Genomic DNA, 17196 nt, shown 5'->3' with positions numbered 1-17196 from the left:
GTGACTGACGTCATACTTGCTACCACTTCTTACGTTTCTCTTACACGTGGTCTTCGGCTGTCACATATATGCATTGACCTGCATTGTTGTTTCGTTTTAATATTGCATGTGGTGTTCCTTTATTAGCAATGCGATATTACCTAATGGTAGTGGTGGGAGAAATGAGACTTTGAATCCGACATTGGGTGGGGGTTATTGGGTGGTTTCGATCGTCTATTGGGTGACACATTGTTTTTTTTTTCTTTACCGACATTTAATGGCAGTGTGTATTTATATGACCTCAGCATCCACCACTAGTCAGTTGTGCCTGGGAATCCTTTTATTTCAGTGTGTCTCGAACTTTCTCGATATACTCCTGCAGCTCAGAGTTTGGTCACGCGTCACACAAATGACAGAATATGCCGTGTAATGCTTGTCAGAGTCTTGTGAACTCGGCTGAAGCGGACAGGCACGTAAGCCTTAAGTTTTTATTATTTTGAGGTAGCGCACCATATTATTAAAGGTAACTTAAAAACTGTGTCTTTTGGGCAAGGTACATAGGAATTGTCTGTGACAGTTTTGGGTTAATCAGCATGCAGACGCCATGGGAAACTGGGGCTAGGCCTTGTTTGGCTACTCTGTCAGTCACACGTCTTAAACCCAGAACCTTCTGGACACAGACACAAACCCCAAACCTTCTGAGCTGTTCTCTTGTGAGGTCCAGCTCCTCCTTTATTTCACAAAGGTGTATCTCTGCCCAGCGGAATGTTTTACTTGGATGGCAGTTCTGTGTAGCTGCTGTCAGAGACCAAAGGTGCACAGGGAACGATCAACACTGATATTTTTAGTTATGACCAAGATCTAGAGCTTTTTAAGCAGTGAACGCAGAAGATGCACCATGTGTGTTGACTGTCCGAACTGACCATGATATCTGTTTATGATGTCACAGTCATAGATAGCATTCATTTTATTAGATTTTTATTTTGAATTGCAGCTTTTACTGAATGTGAGAGAAGCAACTCAAACCAATGACTTGATTTTGCTGCTGGACCTTAAGTTGTAAGGATAACTTACAATTTAATGGACCTCAAATAGTGGTGGGGTCTGATCCCTGGCTTGTGTGGCACTGGCTGCCAACATAGCCTCCTGTGATTGGTACCATGCCCAGCATTGACTGAGCTTGGGCCTTGTTCCCCCTGCACTGTTTTTGATGCTCTCCCGGTCGACCTGAACCCTGAAGCCGTCATCTGGCAGGTTATCTCTCTACCCCAGTCTCTACAAGCCAGTCACCTCTAAACTGGTTAAAATGCAACATCCACTGTTCACAGACAAACAAACCTGAAAATGCCCTGCATGCTCCAAAATGCTTTTTAATTTCAATTTGTTTAGTAGACACCTTAATTCAAAGCAATTCAGGTGATAAAAGAGAGGATGTTTTCTTGGGTTCGAACCTGCAGCCTTCTCTTGGTCGTTGCAGGTACGCCTGTTTTTGGGGGCGTCGCCATGGGGAAACCGCGAGGATCAGATCATCGTTGAACGTGAGGAGGTGAGGAGAAAATGACGTCTGTTGGTGGCCCGTGGGACGTATATGTATCTGTCGTCACGAGGCACACGTCATCTGAATTATTTAGTTGAGTACATCCTTTGCCGTGATGTTTTTCTATGTCTCCCTCTACCATCGAAACTTCAGCCCATGTACGCTATGAACTTTACCTTGATATACAGTAGGTGGTGCCCTGTAAGATTTCTGCATTAATTTTGACAGTAACAATATTTTGATAATGTAGATGTGTATACGTTCAAATGAAAACATGAAACGTAAAGGATCACATTACACCATTGTTCTGTACAGCTGTAACCCTGACACAGGTAGAAGATGGGTGGATTACAGATTCATTTTGTATATGGAGGTGTGATGTTTTAATAATTTATATATATAGCTTTTACACCTGGGGATCTGTAACCTCTTTAATTCTGGTTGCCTTTGCATGAACTTGCTTGTATTTCCAGTCTTTTAAAGGCAATACCGTGTTCCATATTTATAATGTTTACTTAATGCAGTGGGCAGGACTTGTTAACGGGGCCCGACAGGGCAAGACACCGAACGACATTTCGGAAAATGTCAGGCTGCGGCAGTGGAGATAAAGCCAGGGCTGATTGCGGAGTAGCGTGACATCATCTACCGTGTTATCGCCCGGGCTTAGCCACAGCCCGCGGCCCGCAGGAAGGGTGTTTCTCTGAGCAATTCAAGGTTAAGTGACGGGTTTCCGCAGCGAGCTGTTTGAAGGTATAACAGCTGTTCCCGGCCTAGGTGATCAGGTGCTGAACAGAAGCATCATGGTGACGTGGAAGTCGGCGAGGCGCTACGGAGGAACTTCGCTGTCAGCACGGCCTGGGGGCGGAGCTGGGACGGCGGGAGGACGACCGTCATTGCGCTTCTGCTGCCAGAGACCGAGAGTAAAGATCAGAGTCCCCCGCCGGTCAGTAACGTTGCATGTGGTTACACACGTGTCAGATACACCGTTCCCTGCCCAGTCGTAAAAAAATAAACAGGTCATTGACACAAATGTGCATTTACGCTTTTGTGCAAAATAAGTGTTATGAAGCAGAAAACGGCTGAATGCAGCCCGTCAAGACTCACTTCATTTCCACTTCTGACCTACCACCACACTTTTGGGGATAGTCCACATGCAATTTTCACACAGGATTTTTTTCCCACCCATCTTAAAGAAAAAGTGATTTTGACCTCAAGTAGTTGTGTACGTATGGCATTCATACATCTTCCAAGGTCTTATCTGGTATAGGTTCACAGGGGTGGGTCACACGCGATCCCACGTAGCAGATAGCACTCAGCAGCGGACAGCCTGTGGAGTACGCAGCAGGAAACACACACGCTTTCTACCCGCAGGATCTGCGCGACATGAGGAGAACCTGCAGACTCCACTCACACAGCGGCGCAGGGTTTTAGGCACCAGCCCTGCAGGTGTGAGGCAACATATTAATTAGCTCTATAACCTGGCAAGCCATTAATATGTATTTTCTTCCTTACTTTGGGGGCCGCCTGCATTGCACTGCTTAAAGGTGAATGCAATTTTCTGTGTAAAATGTATTGTGTTAGTCATGAACAATGGTGTCTTTTAATACAGTAAAGGAAGCAACTTAAAAATAAAATAAAGGCAGGGTTGTAGATTAAGCTCACAAAGCATTTGATCATTTTTTTTTCTGGTGTGTCCCGTTAGTATGGCAGGGTATTTTCAGATTTGAGCTCATCGAAAGGCCCTCTGACCTTTAACTCGCAAGTTGGCTACTTAACTGCCTGTATAGAAAGGGACACCGAGAATGCACACCAGATACATTCTATATTACGGAAAGTGTAATTCATGATACATTATATCAGCTCAAAGCCGCTTAGTACTGTAGTGCAAAGAGCAGAGTGCTCTCTGTATTGTAATACCTGTATTTTCAAGCATCTTATTGACTTTTAACTTATAAACTTTTGACATTCGATATCAGCCTCTAACATTAAGTGCTTATTTGCACTGGCAGCTTGGATGATACCTTGATCCATCCACCCGTGTCCCATAACCACTTATCATCCAATTTAGGATTGTGGCCTGATAAACTCAACAAAATACAAAATGCTCAGGAAAAACTGATACTGTGAAGCGGGCGAAGTTGGCTCAGGGATTAAATATTACCCTCTCGCAAAACCACATATAAATACAGTTCAAAAGATGATTCCGCAGCGCCAACGGGCCGGCTCCTTGTAAAACTGTGGAGAATTATAACGGTAAGCTTTTCCCTCAGAATGTACCTGTTAATACAGATGAAGGCTTTACTGAGAAACAGGCGAAGCTCATTGCTGATCTGCATCCCCAAGCACTCAGCTCCGTTACCAAAGTCTAAATATCACTGGATTTCACTTTAATTCTTAACCACTTGCTGTCAGGCTGTTGAAAAAACTAATTTAAATTAGAGTGCAAACATGTTAATACTTCATCAGGATGTATGATTTTTTAACGTATTAATTTCTTGACTTATTTGGATTTTGAATTGAGTTGGATATCACATTTTAATACTGGGATACACCAGCTGGGATTTTAAACTGAATAAAATTGTGCCACTTTTGATGATTTAAGTATGCTGGATACTGACAATGTCTACCCGGACAAGGTGCTTGCATGAGAAGCCGGACATTGGACAGGTATGGACATGTGACCCCATGTCTTCGTTGAAATGTGGTGGGCATGTAGAGCGGACGGGCTGTGAGGAAAACCAGAAGAGTAAACATTTACCTTTTGGTGTTTAGTATAGAGCACAGAATAATGGGTGAATCTTCATTTGCCTCGGTGTTGCTCCTCGCAAAGATGAAGTAATACACTGGTCTGTGTAATGTCAGGCTGCCCTGGGATCAAAGCTCCTTAATTCTGTTTGGAAAAGTCCCTGGTATGGAGGAGAAGCAGTACTCCGATCTGTCCGTAAACAGTGCAGCACACACCTTGGTCATGGGAGATTTCTTCCCCCATAGGAGTCACCAGGCTCTAAGCAGACCATTAGCTGCAGTCAAACACACTTCCATTTTACATTTTGGAGGCCTCCTGGGCTTCTCTGGATGACTTCACCATGTCTGGTCCAGCCAAGTAGGAAGTCAAGATGAATGAGCAGAAGATGGGCAAGGTGAACCCTCGAGAGTGCCTATTGCCATCTCCAGAGCTTCCTCTACATTTCCTCATCTTCTTGTTTAATCATACACGAGATTTAAGAAGTCCGTATTTACTAGTACCCATAGCAACACTGCAGAGCCCTCTCTGATTATTCTTGGAAGCGTCGCAAAGACACACAATTGGAACCAGTTATTACGGTCCTGGTTATTGTTGTCATCAATGCCATAATAGAAATGTTTGATCTAAAATGCTGCATAACCTGAATTTGTCCGTAGTTCTTGTTACTGTCATCCTCGGTATGGCTAATGATATTTAATTGTTTTGTCGCTAATTGAAATTAGTCAGCTTTGGTGAAGTTGATTTACTGCATAAGAGTGACATAAACTAGAAGTAATCCATCGCTTGCTATTCGTTAGCAGCTGGTACCAGAGAACAAAAACTGTGAGCTGATTTTTTCTTAACTTAAAAAGTTAATAGCATGTATCAAACATCCCACCTTAGGCATACTGATTTCAGGGAGGTGGACGAGGGACAATGGAGGGGGGGGGCGATATTCGTTATAATCTGTCCCTGGGGAAGGTGGGGTGCTGACAGTAAGCGGCTGGTACGGCGCGGCAGCAGTGAAGCTTCTTGCTGCCTTTTTTACCGTCGCTGAATAGTAGGACAACAGAAATCCGAGGCACTGGCCATTTGCGGATGTCAGGGAGCTGCTGTCAATTTGTGAGAGACTCCCGGAACTACTGGGACAGGTGCAGTGTCTGGATTAGATTGGATTAGATTTAACAAAAGTGTTAGAAACAGCTGTGGGGAAGAAGCTCCATTTGAGTTTGACGGAAGTACAACCAGAGCAGCAGTGAGTGAAAGCATAGTATGCCTGTACTGTAGTATAGTATAGTATAGTATACCATTAGTATAACAACTGGTGTGACATCAATCCATGATGATGTGGTTCTTGTAAATAAATAAAGCCTGTCCAAGTCCTCACTCTTACTAACAGTTGAAAGCCATCATTCAAATCCTTTCATCACCTTACTGTGTATCCAGATTTTGCTGTGATTGGTTAGCTGAGACAGCCTCTCCCCTCCTTCAGCTGGTTCCTGTGGTAGGACCAATCTTTACCAGAGGGCTCCACCAGCATCAAGGGCATGTGGACTTGTGTGCGGCATCATATATAGTGATGTGCGTCTCCTAAACGCAGTGTGGCTATTGCATGTCATGCCCTTTGCCCTCTGAATCATTCTATGAAGACATAGTAGTTTAAGCGCTGTCTGACAATCACCTCAGCCACGTCATTTACCTTAATGATCTAAAAATATATCTGTATCTCAGTCTCCACACTGACAACCGAAGAGTCACACGTCTGTTCATTGCCAGCTGTTGTTTTTGGATGTTAATGCAAAGATTTCTCCTCTTAGGTAATTTAACATGAAGGACTGCATGTAGTTTCACTTGTGTTGTTTTTAAGACAGTCAAACTGAGGTTAATTGTGTCAGAGTCCAGGCAAGTTTAAGACTAAGGAGTTTCTTAAACATCAGAGATCCTAAAGAGGCCTTTGATGATTCAACTGGAAAGCAAACCACCTTGGAGATGTTGGGAGGCTGAGAGTGGAGCTTCGAGGTGACAGGACCATTTTCAGAGCTCTTCTATCCCATGTGCTTGTGTGCTGCGTCAAGAAACTGGGAATGAGGCCTAATGGTTAACGGTTTGAATGCACTTCCCAATCACTGGGGGCCCCTAATGTAGCTTGTGTATGAATTACAGCATGCCCAAAAGAATTGGGCTGGTAACCAAATAAAATAGCATAAAATATATCATTATTTTAAAATTATCACCCATCAGCTATGAGAAATAATCTGGTTTGTGATTTAGAGGCCTTGTCGGACCACCTGACCAGCATCATGAAAAGAAAAAAAAAACAAGCAGGCACTGGTTATCAACTGGAGTATGCTGCAGTGACGGGTGTCAGCAATGGCTTATTACGAACAAATGAAGGATTTGCAGCAATGTGGGTGATTGACAATAATGTGCGTCTCTGTAACTACCTTTGAAAGGCGGTATCTGGGGTTAAAAAACAACCGAGTCAGATGCACACTCACAAAGGCTGGGGCGTGGTTTCAAAGAGTGGACTAGACCCCGAGCTAACTGACAAGGTGCTTATCACTTGGTATGTACTGCAAAACCTAGTATGAGTATTGCTAGAGCTGAGAAATACTAAGCAAGGGGATTGACTGTGGCTTCCTTTCCTAATTGTTATCCCCGGCTGTTTGTTTTGCTTCAAGAAAAGCAACTTGATTTGTTTATTCTGTTGGAGCTTTACTCAAGGGTACAACTGAAGTGGCAGTTGTTAGGCTGTAGGCAGTACACATGATGCCCTAGGCAGGCTTCCCTGCCGGCGCCCCCTGTCTGAGTTGATGTGAAATTAGCCTGCTAAGTCGGTGCCCCCTCAGAACACAGCGCCTTAGGCAGCCTACCTGTCGCCTAGTGGGTTGACCGCCGTCGACTTTAGGACCGATTCTGCAAACACTGCACCGGCCACGGTTCCTGTTCATGGAACATCCACTGATGTTGGAACCTAAAGCAGTGTTGAATTTTCCCACCAAAGCGCAGTTGAACGTTCACTCAACTTAAAATACAGGGCAAGGCTTGGAGCTAAGAAAGTCTTTGTTATGAAACATCACACATTTAAAATAGATTTCAGGCCAAATTCCAGAAGAATTTAGGAGGATTTGTTTGCAGATGTAAAAATCTTTCCTTTGTTCCCCTTGTCTCCACCCCAGCCCTCTAGTCTAAAGGAAGGTATTAAATGCTGTTTTTAATAAAGGATGTCCTTCTGTCTTTTTACCCCCATGGGGGCACGATTAAGAAAAGACACTTTGTTCACCGATTTTTCCAGAACAAACAGGCTAACAGCCAACAGGTCATAATAAATGCATCCTTGAACTTTGCCCCACACAACACAAACAAGGTTGTATCGTTATGGAGAAAATAAAACCCAAGCATGTTGTTGAGCTGGTTTAGAGTGGAACGGTGGCCTTGAACTTGAGGAACTAGGCTGTGGGAAGCTCTGAGCGTCAGGTTTGTAGTGCAGCGGTGGCCTTGTGAAGCCAAGATCTGTAAAGTTCTGCTAGTGTCCAAGGTCAGGCGCTCCTGCGATGTTAGAATGCCCAGAATGATAACTATGACACATTTACAGTAGTTGTTTCCTAATATGGCAACAATGCAGGGAAATCTGGAAGCCTGTGATTGGTAGCAACTGCGTATTTCAATTAGTCTGGACAGCATGCGTCCATTGTCTGACCCAGCTTTGTCCCAAAAAAATAAGATTTACGCAGAACTTAACTGAGGGAGCAGGTCACTTTACCATTAGATGACGTCTGATGCGTCAGGCTTGTTGAAGTCTTATTTTCAGCTGCTCCTGTAGTATTGTTAACTGGGATCTGCATATTTATATATTGACTTTCATTTTGTCATGGGTTCCCAACTTTCATCTCACCATACTCTATTTTGATATTCTCAAGACACATTTCTGTCTCCTCCGTGTTCCTGCTCCAGCCTCTGTGAACAATGGTAAACCCAACATTCAATGGGGCCAGCTCTGCGCATACACATACTTGCGTGTGTGAACATGCTTGAGTTAGGTCAACCCCACCTTTGGAAGATTCTATACCTCATGCTTCTAGCTTTTCTGCCTGTAGCATCCGGCGTCCCTTGCCAGTTGAGCTTAACAGCTACTAAATCCTAGCTGGAGAAAACATGAAAGCGAATGAAGAAGGAACCATGGATTAAATGCAGCAAAGACCTTTCTATGTCCTGGGAGAAACACCAGGGCAAAGGAACAGTCAGAAAGGAAAAGGTTTTAGCAATCGAGGAGAGCAGGATGCAAGATGGTCTGCAGAAGTGAAAGTCAGGGACGGGCCAGGAAAGTAGGACACAACAAAACACCAGGCAGTCAACAGATAAAGAAGCCAGAGAGGATCACATAGGTGTCAAGTCTCACGTGTTTCCCGTGACACTCACATTTTTAGGCCATGGTGCCAACTCATGGCTGTGAGAGGTACATCTCCAATGCCAATACTCCCCTCATTCGGTTATTGGCATCAGTCAAAATTTTCACATCGGTGCAGCACTATGCGTAAAGAGACCCCTCCGTTTTTTTGATGGCTCACTGTTCCCACCAAATCGTACAGGTTTTTAATGACCCATCTCGGTTTGTTTTCAGTGTGGCTGGGTTGACGTGTGGGATAATGAACTGTGGAATCCAAAGGAAACACCAGTGCTTTCTCACACGGCCTCTGGGTAGAAATCCAGACTGGTGACAGTTACTAGTTTTCCCAGGATACCCAGAATATCCTGGGGTCTGGCTGGGTCCAAAAACGCCTCTATAATTGATGAACTTGTAGGTTCCAGGGCTATTGCCACCACCTGCTCGTCTGGAGATGCTATAACTGTCTCTGTGTATAAATGTATCATTGCATGCGGTCAAATGGTCAGGACATTTTTAAAACAAATAAAATGCTATTGAATTTTTTGACGTTGGTTCTAGTGTTGTGTTGTATGTTGCAATTTTTCATGTGAGTGGGAAAAAGTGGCGTTTAAGTAAATGGCTTGCAACTTTACTCCGTACACGTATGACAGTTGCATATTTTCTATGTGACATATTCATGTTTATGACATGTGAAACACTTCATACAAATAAACTGTACTGGAATCGCTGCTGGGAATCCTGTCAGCTTACGCACCCAGCTGAAATGACTATGTCTCCTACTATATTAGCAACAAACAGTTCAGAGGAAAATTGAGCAACTTCATTATGACAGCATTGAGGCTGGGGTGGCCACAGAAAACGTGACTGTTATTCACCTGATGGAAGCCCAGCTTGAGGAGTGCTGCCCATTGGTAGGAGCCAGAAATGGTCATGGGGAGACGGGTGAGGTGGTGACAAGCTGGGCCTGCCTGCTTGGTTCATTGTCTGTGACTTTATGGCGGCCTTTAAGTCATTAAAGCTTACATTATCAGCGCGCCACTGAGTTATAGCATCCATTAATAATTCCGGAAATTCCAGCGTCGAAAAACACTGACAACAATCATCCCCTGATGTGGCTTAACAGTCCCTGATGCTAACAGGATGTGAGGCTTTTGGACCCGTTTTAGCCATTAAAAACTCATAGGAACAGCATTGGAAAAGTGGTGCTGGAAACAGGCGTCATACTCTGTGACCATTACATGACCATTCAGAGCAATCATGACGTTTAATGACCGCCATGAAATGGATGCCCATACTAACAGACATTGCGGGATGAAGGCGTTCTTTCCCTCAGACAGAAACCCATCTGGATGTAGGCGAAAGGGTGAAAGATGATTGATTAGATCATATTTGATTATCCATTGCTTGGGGGTCCAGGTTTGTGCTCCTTACACCAGGTTATGTGTCTTTGTGTTTCGCACCGTTTTTTGAGACAGGTGCTGTATGTGCTGGTATCATGTTGTGTCATGTTGCTCTGAAAACTCACAAGTCAAAGGGCTGATTGTGAGGGCCTCATTTACAATTGGCACTAATGCTATCTGGCGTTCCATCTAAAATGACTAGTTACGTTTAGAACAGTGATTTATTTAAATTTTTCAGTTTATATATTTGCTTTTTTTTTATTGTGATCACTCCAGTGTAGCTTCAGAAATCACAGAGGTTGTTTGAGATTTTCTGTTGTTGTTATTTTTTTTAGTATTACTTATTATTATTGTTGTTGTTGTTGTTATATTAGTCTGTGTTCCGTTTCCCACAACCTTGACAGGATATGCTATGAGAAGATGGATGGATGGATGGATGGATGGATGGATGGATGGAAGTTTAGCCATTTATACCGTTCATACAGATGGTCTTGGACTGAAAACTCGCACAAGTTCTGTAAATGCCAGAGGACCTTTTGATTCATCTTTTCTTCATCTCAGACAGACATGTGCAGGATATCAGGAACTGCAGTTATATCAGGCTAGGAAGCTGCTTTTCGTACATTCATGCCGTGCCTGTCAGGAGAACTCTGCCATGCAGCATGCTGAGCAAAATAAAACTGATTTAACCCGATTCTCAGGAGTTTTGTGTAGGTCTAATTATGCATAATTACAATGTAGAATATAGCAAATAAACATAGGAAACTCACAGAATGAATATTATTGCCATGTTGAAAAAACTGCTGAATTATGTTTAATTCAATACATATTCTGTAATTTACCTTCTTTCTGTTCCAATTGTGAACAACAGCGAGTATCTATGGTGCCCCCTAGTGGTGGGGCAAAAACAGTTTGAATTGTTTCACTTAGAATCCACAGCTGCAACACTTACAAATTCCACAGATCATGCGGCGTGGCAGATAAAGGATCTCAGATTGAACAGTTTCAGGGCTCAGCTCTGGCGTTGGTAAGTTCCATACTTAACCTGCATTGAGAAAATGTGTAAAAAAAAAAATAAAATAAAATAAAAAAAGGGTAAAAGGAGTTCTAAGCTGTGTAATTCAGAAACGCAGTGTCATGTTGTGAGAGGAATAGGCGCTGCTCCCGGGAGCTCTGTCAGACTGCTGAGAGGCAGACTTCATGGCTACATGGCTCTGTTGTCTGTGGCTGAATCCGTGCTTTGAATGTCAGTGTGAAGCTGTCGGAGACGCCCTGCACACCCACAGACATCTGGTTTTGTCGAGTGGCAGCAGCATGGAGCGCATACGCCGAGACGCTTTATATCGCTTCTTGCTAACCGCCTCTGATTCGCCTTGTATGAGGCCCTTCTTTTTGCCTAGAATCCACAATGGTTGAGTAACTCTAAAGAGTCATTTGGCTGTTACTGGTATCATGTTTTCCTCATAAAACTCTTTTTTAAATATGTAGCTTAATGTTTTCAGGACTCAAAGGAACTTTGTGGAAAGTAAATAAATCACAGACATACTCTGGCCTGTTGTAGGCTTGACAGAAAGCTGCTGCAGGTGCTCCAGCAAAACCTCTAAGCCCAGTGCACCTCTACACAGAATGAAGGTGATTTAATAATCTGTCATTTGCCCTCTTCCCCTGGTTGTAGCTCTGCTGTGACGAAAAAGCCACAACACAATATACGAGGCCCGGGGAAAAGGAGAGGTATTGCACTTGAAATTGCTTGGTTTGGAACTGGTGCATTCCTTCCTGCAACCATTAGATGGCAGTAATGGTCAAAATATGGGGAAACCTCACCCTTCTCGAGCCTCATTTGAAGGCAAACGAAAGACAAGTTCGTCTGATAATACACTTTCAAACATCTATGGCCTTAAAGAAGTTTTTGGACCATGCATCTTTCTTATAGTTTGCTATATAAATGGGATAGCTTGTTAATGATGGTTTGGTAGGATGCACAGTACAGCATATATTCTACAATAGATCGTTGCTATCAGCAGTTCGAGATCATCGGAGGGGAGGTCTCCATTATCAAAGCTGATTCCCCCACCATGAGATCAGAGAATTGCTTCTGCTTTTGGAATTTACAACAGTGTTTGATTTTCAGTTTGTGTGATTGACTGATGTTCCATCCTGGGTGTTAAACATAAGCGGAGAGAGTTTGGCGTTGACGCGGATTTCCTTATGAACGTTTTTCCCTGCCTGCGATTAGAACATTGTACATGAACTAGGCCATCCGCTTTCCTAGCAGGTTCATTCGACCCTTCTGCATTGTAACTCTCTCCATCATGGTTTTGATATATCGCAGGGTCGGCATAAGAAATTAAATGGGATTTTGGGGGAGTTTTGCAAAAGCCACAGACAAACAAAAAAAGTTTAGTAACTCATAAAGGCAGAAAATATACTATAGTGCCAAGCGTGTTTACGGCACCACTCCCGTGATATTTCGCAGTGATCTTTACGCGGTTTTCCCAGATCGCAGGGGTCTGCGCCGCCCCCCCTCCCCGCAATGTGGAAGGGTCTATACTGCAACCCAGTTTATACGAGGTACTGAGACACTGCGTCTGCTCTGGAAAAATGCACAAATTCCCATCACATTTACAACAGCCCCAAGTTTTCCTGAATTTGCATACAAAACAGTCGTTTAAAATGCAGTCATTGTACATAAACATATGTCATGTTTGCTTTTAGTTCGTCAGGCATTCTTGCATGTAAAGAGCTTTTTTGTATTGTACGAAAAACATACACTTCAATGTCACTGTGCACGATTTAAATTAAATTAATGTGTTTCCCTTTTGCATGAACGTTCTAGCCTGCTGCTGCAGATTTAATTATCTGAAGTTCTGGACCATGTACCTCTCGGCACAGAATTTCATGGCTCTGTGGACGCTGTCACCACAGCCCGAGTGTCACCGGTATAAGGGACTGGTGCTGTTCTCGTGGATGGTCTGGGGCCAATTTTTTTCCCAGAAAACGCGACAGGAATTTCGAGGAAGCATTTCGTCTGCGGCCTCTGAATATTCGGCATGTCGGTATGTTGGGTTACGGTATCCAAACCCGCTATTGCTCCCTCCGGTCGTCAACTTGACAGGTCCGCCCGGCACCCTTCTCGGGGTCCAGTTTCACAGTCTGGACTCTCCTCGCCGCCCTGTTTTTGCACTTGGACCTTCCCCCGCTCATCGACCCCGATCGCTGCTTAGCGCCTGACACTCGCATGCCCTGAACATACTCAAGGCCCATAATCTCCCCTCTGGGAGCCAGCCTGCGGGCTGAGAGATTAAGGAGTAATCTTCCGAGGCGGCAACTGGGATTTGATCGGCTCGTCTCCCTAACGAGCCGAGTAATTACAGGCACCCGGTGCACACTTCATCCACAAAGACCCCTTCCAGATTGCTTCTCTACAAATTTCATGGGTACAACTTTTGGGGAAGGGGAAACCGCATCGGGGAGTTTAACTTTAATGAGTAGTGACCCTCTCTGGTTAACGAGAATACACAAAGTAAATGTTAAACCCTGTGTAAAGTTATTACGGTTTCTGTAAGTTATACTGATGCGATGACTTGTGGTTCACTTGGTATCACATTCACGTGAAACTTAATTCAGTATCAGTAACAGTATACATGGTCTTGGTGACCGCTTTACTGGCCATGTAGTTGATTTTGCTTTGAATTTCATGTGCAGGATTAACTCATAGTTAGTATCCACTCTGATCATGAAAGCATAGAAAAGGTGTTTTATCATAATAAACTGCTCCTCTTTCTTGGAATCGGTGTGTTAACTGCTGCTGTTGGGTAATTTCGGAAACGAGTGTGTAACTGAAGGAGCTTCTTCTAGTGACATTAGCTAGCCTTCATGCCCTGAAGCTGATCACCCGAATCATCGGCGGTGGTCAAGGCTGATGGGGCCACTTCTAAAAGCACGTCCTGAAATGGCATATATTCACATACATGACTGATTTGTTGACAGCACAAAATGGGAAGGTTGAGGAATAACTGATTTACCATTAATATCCAGGGTGCCTTTGATCAATGTTACGCTTACTTATAAATTTGCCACAGCTGGATATAAACTAACAGCAAACAAAATCATTCTCCTTTACTATGTTTGAACAGCACTGTTGGGCGTCCGTCTCCACATGCTTTTCATGGTGAAATATGGTAATATAACAGGCTAGAGAGAGTATTCGTGAGTTTAATGCATAAGGGTTTCCGAAGATGATACTGTATGTGATCGTCAGCAGGGCAAGGTGTGCTTGCACATGTGTGTGTGTTTAGGCTAACCGGGACGCTGGCTTTGTTTGCACGGAACTCAAGCATTTAATTAAAGCGTTACAGTGCAAACCGAATATAATCTTCGTATAAATAATTGCCCCGGCAGCAAGCGAACAGCTAAGAAATGCACCCAGCCGAAACTGTTAAAAGCTATTCAATTTCTTTAGATAAAAGAATCGACTCAGCAACCTAGTATGGTAATAGTAATAACAGAAAATACTATTAATTTCCATTCAATTGTGAAATTCTATAAATAGTTCACTTTCAATTCCCCCAGCTTGCATCAGAAGCGAATACAAGCAAGTTATTTATTTATTTATTTGACTAGCGGACAAAGGAAAAGATTTTACATCTCAAATTGAAATGTAACAGTAAAACAATAATAATAAATAGCAATTTGCTAATATTAAGTGTTAATGATCATTTTAAATCATGCAATTTCCTCCAAGTTTGTCTCTGACATTTTCAGATTCAGTTTAAAAAAAGAATGAATTAGGCTAATTAATGAATATAAAAAAAAACCTCTGGTATTATCGCTAAACATAAGGTATGCAGAAGACTTGGCTAACCCCTAAATCCTCACGTTATTTTGTGGTAGTGGTGGGGGGGGGCGGTTATAAATCCGCATTACCTCCTTGTTTAAATGATAAATAGTTGGATTAACAGTTAATAGAGAATAATTCATTTTCTGATCCTATTACGATTGCAGTGTTTTCTGGTATTCACTCACAAGATGCAACCATCGCCCCAATTTCTTTGCAGTCCTTCATTCTAGTCTGTATTTGTAGATTTAACCGTTTAATGTCTGGGACTGAAGGTGGGACTCCATCTGGGCGGATTAGACTCGCTTTATCTTCTTATGCCCAAATGGCTCCGTGCTTCTTCTTTCTTCTCTGTGTCGTTTAAACAGTGTATGTACCTCTCACATCGCCCCGATTCCTCCTCATTTTTATTAAGAGGGCTCTCTCCGCTGTGCGTTTCTACTTTTTCTTTCCCCCCCCTCCGGACTTCGTCCCAATCTCGCTTTGTCTGACTGGCTTTTCGGCTGTTTTTAATCCAGCGGGGTGTCAGATCTGTGCCCCTTTATGAGAATATAACGCCGGGCTCCCTGTGCACCCATCAAGACCGCTTTCATAAACTCCGCCACAATTAATATTGCGTCACTTCATATGCTATACTTCTCTTTGTTAAATATTTTTGTGGACAGCTTGACATTTTACAACTTAATGTGGGAAAGACATGGAGTTTTCTAGCAACAAGCGCGGCGCTGTATTTATTTCGCTTATTCTAATTACTATGGTGGGAATTATTCTGTGTGCGCGGAGGTCCAGCCTCAGAAAATCAGGTAAGTCGCTGGACCTTATGTCTTATTATTTCTGCGAGACGAAACCCCGCCTTACATAAGCACATTTACAATTTAACATCTTTGTTACCGATCTAATATCGAGTATACGGATGCGTGACACTTTTACAGTGTACCCTTATTTTAAAGAGGAGGAAGTAAGTGGTTATATTATTAAACCGTGAACAGCACAGGTGAGACTTCTCCATACGGAATATATAAATATAAAACATGGCTGTGGGAATTTACGCCGTCGGGCGGAGCGCCGGGCGGTGCAGCCGCTCTCCGGACACCGCCTCTATAGAAACTGACGAGGAGCTTAATGAAATAGCCTAATAAAGACAATCATAAATTAACTTTCTTAAACTATCCTATAAGACACATATAATGCATTTAGCACTTGGTTTGTGTGTAACGGTAATTAATATAATTATTATTTTCAACAAAATATCTGGAAATGAAGAGAGTGGAACTTAATGTAGCTTGATATAGTATTCTATAAAGTATAAACCCATCCATACATTTTCAAATCGCTTACTTAGTAACCTATATTGTCGCGGTCGAAGAACAAATTACATTCATGACGAGTTTATGTACTCATGAAATATGACTCAATTAACTCCGACTTGTTCAAATACTACTCATCAATAACGCGAGATCCTGTTGAGAACGCGTTACATGAATCATATGTATGTTTTTGATTAAAAAAAAACTTTACCGTGTTTTTGTTTTCACAATGAAGTATTATGGGTAATTAAATTGAGTGCGCATCCTGTGGCTTCTTATATGTGACATGTCATATGTCTATGTACAAATGTTGCTTCCCAGACCTGATTCTGACCGTTTTCATAACCATACTCTCCTTTTCGACTAGTGGTTCTCCACCGTTGCTGGTAGCAGCGGAACTATTGAACGTAATATTTGGTTTCCCACCATATAAATGTTAAGTGCTTTTAAATGTCAACTTCAAGGCTCTAATTGGCGCGGCTAGATTAAAGGTCAGGCATATAATTGTCACTGGTAGATTAAATAGACTTAATAGTGTATTATATATTGCCATTTAGTGTAACATGATTCATGGATGTTGGTTTCCTGTGAATATGCCAATATATCCCCCTCCCCCTTAGGTATGTAATTTAACCTCAGTGCAGGTGGGGGGGGGGAAGACTCCTGCAAACGCCTGTATACATGACAGCAGTGCCAGTACGTTGCTATGCTAGTTTGCACCTCCTCCTTCTCAAATGCCCCTTGCTGGCACAGCTGTATTCTTGGTTTTCTTTAAGCCCCCACCCCCCTGCACAAACTGTTGTCCTTATAAATAACACATCACCTTCAGTTTCTGCACCTGGTCTCACAGGGAGAAGTTCATTCAGTCAGTTTTAAAGACTGCACATATGGACCAGGACCACAGTGGTTCTAGAGCCTAGGGCGTAATCACGGGGCATAAGATGGGGGCATAAATGCGGGGCATAAGCTGGGGGCATAAGCACGGTGCATAAACTCGGGGCATATGCTTGGGGCATAAGCGTGA

At 43.1% G+C, this 17196-nt stretch overlaps 1 protein-coding gene across 1 annotated transcript in view; it reads left to right on the top strand.

The window, feature by feature from the left end:
• The first annotated feature begins 15397 nt into the window (after nt 1-15397).
• The window catches only part of egflam (EGF-like, fibronectin type III and laminin G domains), a 28925-nt gene continuing 27126 nt past the window's right edge, over nt 15398-17196 (top strand). The window contains exon 1 of the mRNA XM_023836491.2: nt 15398-15668. Within this exon, the coding sequence (XP_023692259.2) occupies nt 15563-15668 (106 nt within the window). The 5' untranslated portion in view covers nt 15398-15562. The remainder of the gene's footprint in view (nt 15669-17196) is intronic.

This window comes from Paramormyrops kingsleyae, chromosome 2, assembly GCF_048594095.1.
Source record: "Paramormyrops kingsleyae isolate MSU_618 chromosome 2, PKINGS_0.4, whole genome shotgun sequence".
Classification (NCBI taxonomy): Eukaryota; Metazoa; Chordata; class Actinopteri; order Osteoglossiformes; family Mormyridae; genus Paramormyrops; species Paramormyrops kingsleyae.
The sequence above is the reverse complement of the archived record's forward strand: the minus strand, read 5'-3'. Positions and strand labels throughout refer to the sequence as shown.